General features: G+C 28.3%; 1 protein-coding gene across 4 annotated transcripts; it reads left to right on the forward strand.

Annotated features, from left to right (window-relative positions):
• Positions 1–4,352: 4,352 nt before the first annotated feature.
• Positions 4,353–16,436, forward strand: LOC145197544 (zinc finger MIZ domain-containing protein 1-like). Of its 4 annotated transcripts, XM_090078006.1 has the most exons (18): positions 5,042–5,105; positions 9,238–9,304; positions 9,637–9,828; positions 10,976–11,157; positions 11,260–11,305; positions 11,445–11,504; positions 11,733–11,853; positions 12,011–12,744; positions 12,883–13,348; positions 13,454–13,599; positions 13,682–13,823; positions 13,923–14,133; positions 14,249–14,354; positions 14,435–14,660; positions 15,114–15,182; positions 15,279–15,658; positions 15,744–15,958; positions 16,039–16,436. In XM_090078006.1, exons 3-18 carry the CDS (start codon positions 9,690–9,692, stop codon positions 16,168–16,170), a joined length of 3,375 nt encoding a protein of 1,124 aa, XP_089934132.1. In that variant the 5' UTR covers positions 5,042–5,105; positions 9,238–9,304; positions 9,637–9,689; the 3' UTR covers positions 16,171–16,436. The 4 variants fall into 4 exon arrangements, with proteins under 4 accessions (XP_089934131.1, XP_089934133.1, XP_089934132.1 ...); XM_090078005.1 differs by lacking the exons at positions 5,042–5,105; positions 9,238–9,304 and adding an exon at positions 4,353–4,487; XM_090078007.1 differs by lacking the exon at positions 9,238–9,304 and having other exon boundaries at positions 4,798–5,105.

Consider the following 16,436-nt stretch of genomic DNA (forward strand, 5'->3'; position numbering starts at 1 on the left):
TCAATAGTCTAGTAACTACGGCTGTTCAAAAGGAAACTTAAAAAGAGGTTGAAAAACAATTGCAATCGGTTGAAAAACAATTGCAATTCGCAACAAATGTTTCGCATCCAACACGTTGACACAAAAAACGAAAAAATATAGATGTACCAAGGTTCGATGGGGAGTGTCTCAGTAAACCTGAAATATTCGAAAGATTAAAAGATGCTGAGAGCAAAAACGCAGCAAAGCAAGATAAAAAACAACGTCAGCTAAGCTTTAATGACGAGCAGCAAATAAATTAAGCAACAACAGCAACTCCAACAGCAATAACAGCTGCAAACCAAGTGAAGTGTAAAAAGTGCCGTAAAGTTTTAGGCGAAGCTTCAACAAGTCAATACATGGAATGGTATCAGTTTGAAAATTCGAAGTGCAAGGCTTGGATTCGTCAAACATGCATACCAAAGCGATATGTAAAAGGCGCTGAGTTTTATTGCACCAAAAAGTGCCGCACAAATGACAATTCAGCTCAACCTCTAGTACCTCTTTACGATTCAACATCATCTCAAAAATAAAGTTTTTTTTATTTGGTTGTTTTTAATTGTTATTATTGGTTGTTTTTTAAATTGTTATTATTGGTTGCTTTTTTTTTTTTTTATTGAGTGTTGTTTTAATTACACATAAATTTGCGTATTTCATTCTCCCCGAATGTGAGGGTAGAATGAAATAACTTTTTTTTTCAATTAAATAAAGTTTCTTAAAAAACTAAAAACATTTTTTACTTGATTTGTATATATTTAAATACAGCTCAAATTTCTCTACAACTTTAAAAAAAAAAAAAATTAAAAACCTTTTTCCCTTAAAAAAAAATTAATAAAAGTTCTAAATTTGACCCCGTTTTACTCTATCTAATTTTGCGCTAATAATTACGCTAGCAACAAACCATCTAAGCAAAACCGCACGAATAGAGTATTTCTAAAATTGTATTGGTAGAAAGTTGTTTTGAAAATCAATTTATTTTTAGCAAAAAAACAGGCGAAAAGATATATGAAACAAAAATAGCGAATTAAAAGGGAAAATTATTTATTTTGTACAGTTTTAACAAGATCCAAGTATGTAGTCTATCAGAGGACATCTGTTTGAAGTTGAAGGCAACCCTTGATGAACTAGGAAATAACCAAACCTCTGAGTTAATTGAATAGGTAAGCAAAGCCATCTAATAACTGATTCAGGAATCGGTCCACTTTGTTGCTTCAGGAATGGAAAAAGATCTTCACTATACTAAAGAGAGAGTGATCCCAGCAAACATTTAGTCTAAAAAAGACGTCTTAAATATGTCATTTAGACGTATTAGACGTTTTTTATACATCTAAAAGACGTCTTTTTTTAGACTCGATGTTTGCTGGGATATTACTGTGTGTTTTTGTATTATCACCAACCGAATGCATGGTCTGATCATAATGTTGATGGGGCGGTAAATGAGCGGTATCGTTAGTTATCTCCTTCGTAACTCCTCATGTGGTTTAAGCAAAGCTTAACTCTAATTAAGTAATCCAAATATGAGTGAACTTTCTTTTTGTTTTCATTGCTTTCATTTTTACTGCTGAACAGATTATTTATTGGCTTTTAGAGAATCTCTCTCTTAAGATGAAATGGATTTAATACATGTTATTCTGAGATTTTATCCATGTTGTCTGAGATTTAATCCATGTCTGAGATTTTTTTTTTTTTCAATTTTCAAGTTACAATAAGGGAAAAAAATGCCAAACACTTTGGACTTTGGACTTACACCTTGGAATGTATTAAATAATATTTTAAATCAGAGTCTATTATTGTTATATTTTTTTATGCAGAATTCAAAAGGATTATCCTAAGTTACGTTGCTGATATTTAAAGACTCTTCATTGTTGGTTATTTCCTATTATATATATGTATAAATTCAATTCCCATCGGTCAAGAACACTAAAAGAAAACTGCAACACTATCGATTATGTTCCACCTTGCTTGATAGCATCGTAGGATAAATTATTTTGAGTGTAGCTATTTGAAATGCGTGGTTATAAAAATCGTAAGTATTCTGCTAGGATAGCAATCAACCTTCACTTAAAACCATTAGTATGAATGTTTTAAGATATTACTGGGACAGTATAAGTATTAAATTTAAAAAGATGAGCCAGTGAGGCAACTTTTTGACGCAAGGAGAAAGCAATGTTATAATTGAGTCAATAAAACAAAGCTAAGAAAAAGTTAAAGGTTGTATGTTTTTGATGGTACCAAACATAGAAAGCCAAGAAAAGGTGAAACCTTTCAAACTTCATAAATTATAATAAATTGTAATAAATTTATGGTCTGAATTTGTTAAAGTTGCTAAAAAGTTTCTTAGAAATAGTTTTTTTTTTTGTTCAATTACTTTACGATAACTATACACGCTTGGTAGACTATGATGGTATTTTGTCAAAATAACTATGCATAATTGATAACTATAGATGGTTGGTAGACTCTTTAATGGTATTTTTTCAAAAGATAACGTTACCATCCAACACCTATTTTTCAAAAAGTTAAAGAATAGCTTATCTTAGAGCTTCAACTGTACTAGATGTTAACTTGGAAACACTATTTGGTCAGCCCTTACATTACAAATGATGAATAAAAAATGACCTTTGATTCATCGCAGAGCTTCTACATCCTCTTGGATGGTTAAGTTCGACATCCCGAGGAATATTTAATGATTTTCCCAAACACATTTTTCTTCCTTTCTCTCCTTTTTGCTTTGCATACTTCACAACCTATACTTTATAGTTAAATTAGTTATAATTAAATTTATTATTATATTGTTGTCTTTAGTTCAGATTGTTATATGTTACTTGGTAGTAAACAAACTTTTTGAATTATTAATATTTTGGTTAGATTTTAAAAAGCATAAGAATCTGTGCATTTTAAAATAAAAAAAACTAAAACATGCTGTGCGATACTCAGCTTTTGTGTTAAAGTTTGGCATCAGTTAAGAAAATTAAAGCCTAAACAAAAAAATCCATCTCTATATTTTGAACCAAATACTGCAGCCGATGCTTCTGTAACTAACTTAACGCTATCTTCAACAGAAGTTACTGCAGCCAGGGTATTTAGGAAGTCGACGGCCAGAACGTCACCAATAGCAACTAACATTTCCATAATCAAATCAACGTAATCTCCAGATAATTAATTTATTTTAGGAACTTGAAAATTTCTGAGTCTATACCACCCCTACATAACAGCTGATGAAAAGAATTTACAAAGCTCGTCGGGATCCTAAAAATCATTACCAATCTAATTTAAACTTTTACAAATTACTACTGATGCAAAATGCAAACTTTGCTTCACTGATAAAATCAAAATAAGATTTTTTAAAAAATGACGATCCAACCTATTATACAGTTTAGAATGCGCATATGCTCAAGCTTGGAAAGATATGCAAGCTCCTTTGAACTATTGGAAAGAAAACACGGTGAAAATAACTTTTAATTTTAACTTAACGGCTTTTTGTTTAATCTCTTGCTGAGCTTAGTTAAGCAATAAAGAGCGTTTTAAATTATTATGGTTTTACTTTGGAATTCATTGAAATAATTCTATTCACAGCAGGAAATAAGGCATTAACCACTTTTAACAAGTATGATTTAAAAATCGGTTTCAAACTCGTAGCAAAAGATTTTTATTTGTAAGCAGCCAGAATACACTTGGTCTACTTTATAGGAAAATAAAATGACGTTGCTTTTTTTTTTTTTTTTTTTTTAAAGTAAGAAAGAGTCTAAGGAAGAGTAAAAAAACGTTTCTTTGTTTTGAGTTTAAAACAAAAAGCAAAAAAGTTTTTGTTAATTTAACGCGTGCGTCGGAGTGTTTACCATGTCGAAAATTATCATGTAGTGTGTTGTATCTAAAATAGCAATTAGTAAATAAGTTATTCTGTGAATTTGAAATTTACTGTGCAGAAAATTATATAAAAATTTGTTGCCACTAATCTCAATAAGTGGTTAATTAAATAGAGAGTTGTTCAATCCATTGCAAGAGCGGTCGTTGTTGGCTCTGCAAACGATAAGATTTTTGTTTTAAAACGTTATGTTTCTCTATTTTCTAAGTTTAAAAAAACAAAGGTTACTTTTTTTTTACAAAATGTTTTGTTTAAAAAAGCAATAGAATAAGAATATTTTAAAAAGAACATAAATTTATAAAAGAACATAAGTACATGTTTATATGACGTTTTTAGAAATAGTTCAATTTCAGGAGGCAATTGTTTTCAAATGTTTAAATAGCTATATTAAATCTTAGCAACTAATCTACAAAATGTTGAATCATGAAAACAAATATCTTCTTTTAAAAATCAAAGTTGTCGATTTGCAATAAGTTTGGCAAATATTTATCCAATTAAAGTTTCATTTTATTTAAAGTATCATCAATCCATGATCGAAACGTTTTTGTTATCTTTAACCGCTTGTCTTTTTTACTTTATTGCTCTTTCTAAAGGCATGCATCGAATAGTAAGTTGGTTATTCTTTTTACTAAATTTTTATGTTTTTCTCATGCTACACCATATAGTTGTGATTTTTGATACCATATTTTAAAAAGCAAGTTAAGTACTATTAAACCTTCATTTTTTATTTATCTGCATGTGGCGAACGTAAATTTGATTTTGTGTTGCTTTTCGTTTCTCCTTTGCTTCATCGTTTACCTAATTTACGACCAATAATTTATATCTGTATAGCAACCTTCTATTCAAACCCTATTGTCTCTTAAACCAATCAAAACTTGCCGTCAGTGAATGTCTATTTCTGAAACAATAATGAAGTCAGAGAAATTTGGAAAAACAGAATGGTACTTTACTGTAAAGCTATTAAAAAAGATCATGTCTGTGTTTTTAAACTTCATGTATTTTCAAAACCTCGCATTGATTTTTTGTTTTGATTAATCATTATGTTACATCTGTAACCAATTTTAAAGATAAACTGTGTTTTAAAATATTTAAAACATGTGCATAAAAAATGGTTGAATTTAGTATGGATTTTTAACTTATATAAAACATTACTGCTAGCACAAAAAATCATAAGAAGAATGTTAACACTTGAGCCACTTTATAAACATCGCTATGCAAAATACAGGTTAGTAATAACTCAAAATGAAAATCTCTATTATAGCGATGCTATTAATCTGAAGTTTAATTATATCAGTACATAGGTGGTTAGCTGTATTTGGTTTTAATATCTTTGCAAATTTAAAATGATAAGAAAATCTCCATCAACAGGTTCTTTTGATAATATGTAAAAGCTTAAATTAATTATAAAGAATATAAGGAGAAACCTTTTTTTATAGTATAGTTATAAAGAAGATTTTTCTAACTAAGAAAAGAAATATTTATGTTTTAACAGTTAATACAATGCATGATTATTTCAAAGGCTTTTTTGCCTTATTGTAAATTGTGTTTATATCGAAGTGTTTATATATACATACACAATGGACACATTATATAATATATTTGCGATAACCACAAGCTTTTTGACATTTTGCTATAGGAACAATATTATCTTTTTAGCAGGGTCTTTACTCATTAATAGTTTCATTTTTACTTCTATTATATATGTATATATATATATATATATATATATATATATATATATATATATATATATATATATATATATATATATATATATATATATTTTGAATTTTACAAAAAACTGTAGTTTATCTTAGAAATTCTATATGTATATATAAGTTTTTAGGTATATGAAAAAATTCCATTTATTTTTGTTTAAAGTAATTTTGAATTTTAAATTAGACTTGAGTTTTGAAGATTTTAAAACCTTTACACATGGAAAGTTAGTCTTCAGTACTAGAGTTTTATTATTTTTACAATTGTGGGCGGAAGTATTTTACAACAAATCAAAATAATTTATTCATTAAAATATAGTAACTAGAACGGCCCTCAGAATATGATGATAATGTTCTGATCTATAACTGTACATATATATAACTAAATTTTTAATGTTTAAAGCTTATAGTTGTATAGAATTTATATTAAAACAATAACAGAAAACATCCCCTCCTCTGAGTCTTTGCAGTATTGTAATTATGTTTTTATTGTTATTTTTAAGACAAAAATTTAAACCTTTTAAAAAGCACTGTTTGAAAACTTCTCTAATCCATTCAAATTTTAAATACGAAGGTTGGTCTATATAGCATTTTGTTGTTAAAAACCTTCTCTGTAGGACTAACTTCATTTACTTAAGTTTGCTTTTAGATTATTAGTTATATAAATGATCTTCTAGAGCATTTATTTTTTAAAAAACCAAAAAAAAAAAAAAAAAAAATCTAATAGTTTCATTTTTATAATTTAAATTAGTGAATTAAAAATTACAAAAATATAAGTTGTTTGAAAAGTTAATCTATTCTCATCAATATTTTAGTATAATTTTAAATATTTTTAGGTTGTATTTTACAATCTCTATGTTTACTTATTTTTTTTTTTAAATCCTATAAAATTTTTTTTTGTGTGTGTAATCTTGTTATTTAAAATTTGATTAGTAAAAATGATGAGTTGACAAATTGTTCAGATTTGAATGTTAAGCCTGAGCCTAGAATTTTTTAAATGATTATGAAGAATCCATAATATAGTTTGAATTGTAGAATTGGATAGATTCAGTAAAAGGGTAAAACCTTTATCAAAAAAGTAAACAAACAAAAAGTTTAGTTTTTGTTGATATGATTTAGCTGGTAAATTTTTTCTTTGGCAGTTTCAGATGAAAATCGCTTACTATTACATGTTCAACTTGGCCATAATGTATGAGCAAGCATGTTGATAACGCACTCCTAATCAAATTAAAGTTTTGCTATAAGATTAACAAGAGTTAATTGCATGACTAAGGTTTACCAACTATCCTATTGCTTGTTGGATTTAATTCATCTGTTTTTATTTAAAATAAGAATTATAAAAACTAAATTGTAGACATTTTCTAATTTTATACACTTTTTATTTACAAAGATTGATAATTAAGTTATTAATTATAAGGATACTAAATAAATTATGATAATTATTTTTTATTGTGTTAGTGTTTGTAATCCATGGAAAATAAAAATACAAAGTTTAGTATTTGTGTTGTTCAATTTTATGATATTTGATTGACAGTTACTTGACATGGTTTCCTTCAACTAATTATAATTCATATTACTTTTGCCGGGGGGCAAACATTTATGTTGCATCTTTGTTTCAAGTCACTAGTTATTTATGTTCATTCATTCTTGACCCCCCCACTTTTGATTATTTTGTTAAAATGCTTTTTTTTGTCTTCCTGTACAATTCAAATGATAATGTTAAGATTTAAGTGTGCCGGCAAATCTTAAGCTCAGCATTCTTACTGAATGTTTATTGCATGGTAATGATTGAATGAAGTCTTGTTTTATTGTGTTTGAGATTTGATATTTGTATGTTAGTAGATATAATATTAAGCTTATATATTATCATAATTAAGACTAATAATGCTTAAAATTCTCAGTGATAAATTGTGACATTTGTTGTAGTTTTCTATGCTTTTGTTCCTATAAAAATGTTTAATTTTTATGTTTAAATTTCTTTATTTAAAAAGTTAGGCAGCTGTTTCAGATGAGTTAATATTCTTTTTTTACTTCTCATCTTATGCATTATGTATTTAGCACATTTTCTGTTTTGGTTCTGTTTCACACAAACTTTTTAAAAAGAATCCCCTTTTTTTCTTTTTTCTTTTATATGTTTCAAAAGTTCATGATAACCGTTTTATTTAACATTAAAGTTGGAAAGTGTTTACATTGGTATGGTCTGCACATGGTGTTTTTCATTTTGTGTCCATGTAATAGTGGTGTGTTGTGAGTACATACTAGTGTGGTTTAAAGAAATTTTTAGAAGATCAAGTAATAGGTTTCAAATAGGTTATTGCTATATTGAGATAGGTTTTTACCATATTAAGAGCACTTTTGATAGAAAAGAAAAAGTTTTAATAGAAAATCAATAATAGTTTTTATAAAATTTTGTGATGATATAAACAGAATTAATCTAGTGAGCATTCTATACCAAGTTTAATAATCTAGATATCTTTTGTAGGCAGATCTATGTGTATACTTTGGCAAATTAAACACAATTATTAACACAAAAAATGAAGGTTCTGTGACATAAGAATAATGCATTTTTATAGAGCCCGGTTTTTATTAAGTAAATTTCTTGTTGGTTAAATAGTTATTGATATATTTAGATGTAACTTTATCCAAGTGTTTGCTTAGTTTTCTGTTTGTTTGCATATTTCATTTTCAAAAGATTTTTTTTAATAATAAAAAATTTCTAAATGGAATTTCGTTCACAATCACTTTGTTCTTTTTTTATTACTAAGTTTTTTTTACATTTCACTTTGTTTTCAAGAAAAGAAACTTCATGTTGTTTATATGAGCAAATAGCTCTGTGCATTTTTGTGTCAATATCTTTTTTCTAAATCATTTGAAAATATCTTTTTAAAATATTTTTGAAATAAAATTACACTGTAATGTATTAAGTCTAGTGCGTTTATTTATTCACTGAATTAAACTACTACTTGGTTAGAACCTGTAGGAAACTTACAACACACAAATTCTTTAATGTTGACTAATGATTTTAGCACTGGTATGGAATTAAAATGGCACTAAGAAGGACAAGTCTTTAAAAAAACATAATTTGTTAAGCTGTTGTAAATTATTTTAGTTGTTTGTTTATATAGTTATTGGACAAAAAAAAATTTTTATATCATAATTTGTGAATTCTTCTTTTTTAAATGGTTTTATTGTTGTTATTTTTATTTGTGGAATAGAAATGTTTTTGAGATTTATTTGGTTTTAATATTTATGTAAATGTTTGTGGTTGTATTAAGTTTATAAAATCAATGCTTTATGGCCTATATATTTATATATAAAAGAAAATAAAATACTTCACTGTTTTATTGCTTGCTTTAAGTTCATTTTTTATGGTGCACCAAAACAAATAAGTTATATAAGTTTTTTTTTTTTTTCTTTCTTATTCTCATTTTTTTACTCTTTTACATTTTTTTCAATTTTAAGTAAAAAGTTTTTTTTTTTTTATTGATTAAATTTTTTATTTCCAATCTTTGTTTATTGAAAGTTTTTTATATAAATATTGTATTAAATATCACATTGAAGATGGAACATAAAAGTTTATATTAAGCAACTTATAAAATAATAAAAGAACCTGGAACTAGACATCTGTCATGATGTGTTTAGATTTTTAGATCAAGTCACAATATCTATGATTATCTTCCATCATGCTTAAACTTGACAGATATGTTTTGTATGTAAATTTAAAAACATTTTTTGTATAAATAAACTAAATTGTAACTTCTTTGTTCAAACAACATTTTTAACTATAATAAAATTTTCAACTTCATCTTTCTTTAAAATATTTGATGCAGTTCTACAAGAATAAACCTTTTATTTTCTCTAAATAATTTTTGTCCAAATTTTTGTTTGCTATTTTAATGTTGATAAAATATTTTCCTTCAAATTTGGCCCTTGCTTAGTTTTTGCATAAAACTAAGATCTTTTATTTACCTAACCAATGAAAAAAAACACCTTTTTTTGACATGATGCTGTTTTGCTTTAGTGTTAACTTAAATTTTTTAGTTTGAAATTAAAGTTTGTTTGAAAAGATTGCAATATAAAAGTAATGATAAACAATGATGAATGATTTTTGCGGAACCATGGATGATTTTGGATTTTGTGGTGACAGCTTTGGCGGAAATGTACCTGGATTCAACAACCCTATGCCTCCTCAAATTCCAGTTGGGCCACCCTTACAGCAATCACTAATTCCAGGTTTCTTAAATGTTTATTCTTGGTTTATAAACTAATTATATGTTTAAGTAAACACATATCTTAAGTGCATGTACAGAAAATCATCCTGATGCCAATCTGAAATTTATTTGCCAAATTTTATGTTTTATGGTTTTAATATTTTTTTTTTTTTTTTTCATTTATTCATTTTTTTTTTAAATTTTCTAAATGTTTTCTGAATAATTATTTTTTGTAATTTTTTTAGCATATTTGGATATGTTTTATAAATAAAACCAAATGTAGTATTAGTTCTTATTCTGTTCCAGACTTCATAATTGTTAAATGTTTCACTCCTTTGGTTTTTTGTTAGAGGTTTAAAAGTTACAAAGTATTTTAAAACAAATCACTTTTTATTTCTCAAAATCCAACTGCTTACTTAGTAAAATTATTTTTCTTTTTAAAGTTATAACTGTATTTAACAAAAAAAGCTTAATATTAAAAAATAGTTTCTCTAAAAGTTGTTTATTTTATGAGATAATTCTCTTTTAAAAAGCTAGTAACTTTCATCTGAGCATTTTCTGGAATTTACCAGTTGAAATTTTTGCTAAACTCATGTTATAACTTGCAAAATCTGACTTTTAAAAGTTTGCAAATTAAAGCCAATAGGAAATAGCTTCCACTGTTCTCAGTGTAAACACATAAATTTAAATGGTTGTTTTTAATTAGTAAAGAACCTTTGACTTTTTCTTTTGCAGTATTTGTTAAGTAAATTTTTGATTTTAAAATTTTTATTCTTAGAAAAATTCAAATATAATTCCATAAACTACAAATAATGGTTACTAGGATCTAAGCTTTTTTTGTTTTAATATATTATACAAATATCTATAAAATTAAACTCAATTCTTTTCTTAGTTCTTTATATAATTTTTAAATTGAATTTTTTTAATTAAATTAATTTTATCTGAACTTGTTCAACCAAAATAAACTATGTAGAATGTGCTTTTTAAAAAAGGTGATCAATTGATTATTTTTTTTATTTAGAATTAGAAATGTATATGAACATATTTTTTTTTTAATTTCATTCCAGAATTTTTAAATTTAAGTTTGCAAGCTAAGCAGATACACATCTGCATTTAAGACACCATTATTTCCTGTTTCTAAAAAATCAATTTTCATAAAACTTTTTTAGATAACATGCAAATTAGCATGGAGCAGCACATTCAACAAACCAATGAAAGATTGCAGTGTATTAGAAGAGACTTGAGCAGTATAACTACATTTCAGGGTGCTGCCAGAGAATTATTAGATTGGTGTGGAGATGCTCGTGCATTTCAACCTTCCTATGAGCAAAATTTAATGGGCTGTTTAACGGTATATACTTTCAACAAATTTGTTGCTAGCCATTCACTTTTTAATATCATTTCATTCATGTTTACATATGGGATAATAGTTTTAAAATAATTTTGTGTTTAGATAGTTAGCAAAGTTGCTGCCATGCAAGGCTACGATCTTGATCTAGGTATTGTTTCCTAATGATGTATAATTTCCTTGTAAAGAATTTCCGTATTTCAATTTTATTGTAATGTATAATTTTATCAATGATGTAAAAAAGTTTAATAAAGTTTAATACTTTTAAAAGTTGAATACTTTCACACTAGGCTACAGACTGCTTGCTGTATGTGCTGCTCATCGAGAAAAACTTTCAAGAAAATCTTCAGGTAAGTTATATATAAGGAGTAAATGTTAAAGTGTGTACACAAAATTTAAAATAACTTGCTTGCTGAAAAACTTGCTTGCTGAAAAAGTAGGTTCTGATTTTTTTAAACATACATATATAAAAATATGATTCATTTCTTTCATTATTAATTTCAAAACTAAAGAGTTTTTGATGGTAGATTCACAAAAATTAAATATTTATTAATTAATTTATTATTTATAAAAACTAGGTATGCTGTCATGTTGGTGTGAAGAATTGGGCAGATTACTGTTATTAAGACATCAGAGAAAGTCTGATGTTAAACCATTTTCAAATCCAATGAAAAATATGCCAGCTCCATTACCTCATGGGTGAGTAAATTTAAAAAAATTGCTTTCTATTCATTCAAATCAATGTCATAGAGCAACTTTTTTAAACTCCAGTTATTTTTCAAAAATGTTTCCAAAAATTTAAATTTTGTTGAAATTGTTTTTTAAACTAAAGTATTTTTTTTTGTTGTTGATTTAGAGACAACACAATTGTTTGGCAGGCCAATAATCCACAGCAAGCAAATGTCTCAGTTTCAGTATCTTCTGTGTGGGGTGTTTCTTCTTCGCCTACCAATGCTAATTCAATGATGTCAATGCAGCAATCAAATGCAAGTGGAATGCCACAAGGAATGATTGGAGGTATAAATCAAGGAATGAATCAACAGTTTGATATGAATATACAACCAAGTGGCCCTATGAAGCAATACTCAAATCAACCGGCTTACAATTGTGCAACTGATATGCAAAATATGCAAAACATAAACTTTCAACATCAAAATAACATGAACTTTAACCAATCAAATAAAGCTCCTAACAATCAACAAAATATGTATCAACAATATCCACAAAACCAAAATCAAAACAATTCAAACTGTCCCCTACCAGCTGCAGCAGCAGCAGCTGCTGCAGTTGCTGCTGCTGCTGCTACAGCTACTGCAACAGCAACAGCAACAGCTACATTACACATGCAAGAACAACCTGATCAAATGAATAATAATGGTGATTACATGGATACCCAACAATATCAGGTTCATGGGCAAACCCAGTTTCAAGCAAGGGGTGGTATAAACTCTGGTATGAATAGGCAAATGTATAATAAACAGTCTATGGGTGCTTATATGGGAGTATCGCCAAATATGGCTTATATGGGTGTATCACCAAACATGGCACAGCAAAGGAATGTGTATGGAATGCAGCAGCACCAAATGGGAGGTAAAAGCTTATTATGAATAGTTAGATAAGTAAATTTGAATCTTGCTCTTATGAACTTTCATACAGGATATGATGTTTAATTTATGCTGTTTATAAGTTAATTGTTGTTCACTCTTTCATTTATTTAAACTGTTTTAGGAAATATAAATGCCCAAATGGCTGCAGCTTCTGCCCAAAGAAACATGATGAGATACCCAGTTCCCCAAATGAAACGTTCTCCCTCAATGATGGGAGGGTACAATCAACCCATGATGGGAAGTAACCCTATGACACCAGATACCACTTCTCCTCAATTTGGTCCTTTTGTTCCAGGAGTGGTTAAAAACAATCCGTTTTCTCCACAGTATCAATCTCCAGGATATAATGGTGGGTTTGGTCATACAATGCCTGGTACAATGAATATGAGTAATATGGGAATGGGAACTTCCATGGCAGGCAATATGGGAATGCCACCCCAATATAACAGTATAAATAACTTGAATAATGTAATGGGAAATATGATGGGGCAACAAACACCTGATTCAATTCAACCTGTACTAACACAAAGAAGACCTAGTACTTTACAATATCCTCCTGCATCTGCTGCTCATTCTCCTAACAATAGGTATATTTGAACCAGTATGATGGTGATTTAACAACTACATTAAGAATACTTAGCTATATAGTCAGTAATTTGTTGTAATCTTACTATTTTTTTATTTCTTTTAAGATTTATGTCTATATGTGACTCGCCCTCTGGTAACCCTCAAGATATGAAGCCTCAAAATATAGGCTCTACTCATCCTGCTAAAAATGCTATTACTCCCAACTCTAATAATGCACCTATGAGTCCTGCAGATATTAAACCAATGATCAGTATGATTTTTAATGGTTTACATTTGCATCATTAAAAATTGTTGATAATTAAGAATTCACCTATGTATTTATTAATTTTCAGAATCTGACAAAGATTGCCTGCGTCTAACATTCAATGTTACAAATGGCAGTGTTCTACAACCTTTTCGGCTACAGCACAATCTTGCTGTAAGCAATCATGCTTTTTTCATGAAACCACAGATCTACCAAACTCTAATGAGCAGGTTAACTTTTCTTAGTTTTCTTTTCTTTAACTTAACATGAAAATTTAAAAATATTATTACAATAGATTTTAAATACAACAACAAAAAATTGTTTTATAGGCCTGACTTGGAACTACAGTTTAAGTGCTACCATCATGATGATAAAGCCATGACAACAAATTGGCCAAATAGTGTCAGTGTCAGTGTTAACAATATTCCTTTAACCTTAGAGCGAGGTGAGAGTAAAAGTTCTCACAGACCTTTGCTTCTCAAAAATGTTTGTAAAGCAGGTAGAAATACAATACAAATAAATGTCATGGTCTGTTGTTGTGTAAGTTCTATTTTTGATATTTTAGAATATTTTTCTTTTATAAATTCTGATGTCATGCGATTCGCTTCAGTGACTTTTACATTGCTAAGTGACTTTTTAACATGTATTTTTTCAGTCACATTTGTTTGTCTTGCAACTTGTTCATCGCCCATCAGTCAATTCTGTATTGCAAGGACTACTCAAAAAAAGGCTATTACCAGCTGAGCATTGTCTTAAAAAAAGTAAACAGTATTTAAAATTTTATTTAGAAAATATTTGCAGATGTTTTTTGCTTGACTTTAATGCATACATTTTTGTTTAGTTAAATACAATTTCAAAACATCGGCCGCTAATGGGACAACAGTCTCAAATGATGAGGATGGTGTTGAACAAACTGCAATTAAAGTTTCATTAAAATGTCGCATAACTTATCAGAAAATCAATATACCTGCTCGTGGCCATGAATGTAAACATATACAGTGTTTTGACCTTGAAACATATTTAAAATTAAATGTTGATAAAGTTAATTGGAAGTGTCCAGTTTGCAGGTACTGTTCATTTATTATTATTATTCAAGAATTGGCTTCATTTTATTTTATATAAGTAATATTGTTAACTAATATAGTTCTCATAACTTTACTTGAATTTAGTTACATGCATACATATATTACGTTACATTAAATTACATACATACATACACACATACATACATACATACATACATACATACATACATACATACATACATACATACATACATACATACATACATACATACATACATACATACATACATACATACATACATACATACATACATACATACATACACACATACATACATATATACATACATACATGCATACATACATTTGTGTGTGTTTGTATGTGTGTGTGTGTGTGTATATGTATGTGTATATATATATATATATATATATATATATATATATATATATATATATATATATATATATATTATAAAATTTCTTCTTTTTCACTAGCAAAAGTGCAGTTTTAGAAGGTTTAGAAGTTGACCAATATCTCTGGCAAATTATAACCACGCTTACTAAGTAAATAAAAACTTTTTTGATTACTTTGATTTATCTAGCAAAGTGATGTTGTAAGTTGTAATATGGAGATGTTTTATTCAAATTACCTATTTAAAGGACGGACGTGGAAGAGGTTACAATTGATTCAAGTGGATCTTGGAAACCTGTATCTATAAAGCAAGAAATAAAACAAGAAGAAGATTCATCCTGTTCAAATGGACCTCCTCCCAAAAGGATGAAATCAGTTGATTCTACTATGTCATCTCCAATGTCGATTACAAATCCTTCTACACCCGGCTCTTATAAACCACCTACCCCTGCAACATGTGGAACGGTCGGTCCCAAGACACCACAAAATCTTCCAATGAGCTCGACACCGAACAATGATAAATTTGCTTTGCCATCTCCACTAGCATCACAACCTCAACTATTGCGGCAACAAAGTCTTACAGCTACTGCGCCTAGGACTGATGGAAGTTGTCACTTGTCTCCACCTGGTAATGATTATATTTAAAAAGTTGTTGATCAAACTTTTTTTCCTTATAAATTCTTTTTATTTTACTTTGGGATTTTTGTTTTAAGTGGGGCCCCCTACATTAATGCGTTCTCCAGAAACTCTTCGCCCATCATCCTCTGCAACTGCGCCATCCAATTCTGCCGTTACTACTGCAACTGGAAGCAAGCCGTCTAATCCAACTCAGGAGTGGCCTAGTGCAGACGACTTTAATCTCGATTCAATGTTCGCCAGCGCAGAAGCTAGTGGGACTACCGGGGATGAGGAGGAAGGAGGCCTAGATGTATGTGTAGACCTGAGACTTTTTAAAATGTTAGGTTTGTATATGCTCTATATTTGTTATAAACTATTTTGCTTTTTCAGGTTCTTCCCGACAACCTCGATGCTAATGAACTACTTTCTTATCTTCCTGACATCCCCTCTGAAGATCTGATACTTAGCATGCTTGATGGAATCGGATCAGATAATAACAATATTAGGGTTTCAGATTACTAAAATCCGTTTTTAGTTTTTATTGAAAGCTTTTAATCTTTTATGATATAAAAAAAATGTGACTATCGAATTTTTATTAATACCAAAACATTCTTTAACTTGTCTCTTCATTACGTCATCATCTTCAATTTGCATTTTATATGCTATATTTTGCTCATGCGCTTTAGTAATGATGGGTCATGTACTGTTTTTGTTAATGTTGTTGTTTTGTATTTTATGTTGAAAAGATGTATAAAGAGTTTCAAGATATTCTTGTTTTAATTTTTGAA

Source organism: Hydra viridissima, unplaced genomic scaffold (assembly GCF_058129835.1).
Source record: "Hydra viridissima isolate aposymbiotic clone 2 unplaced genomic scaffold, HvirCarnegie_v1 scaffold_2, whole genome shotgun sequence".
Classification (NCBI taxonomy): domain Eukaryota; kingdom Metazoa; phylum Cnidaria; class Hydrozoa; order Anthoathecata; family Hydridae; genus Hydra; species Hydra viridissima.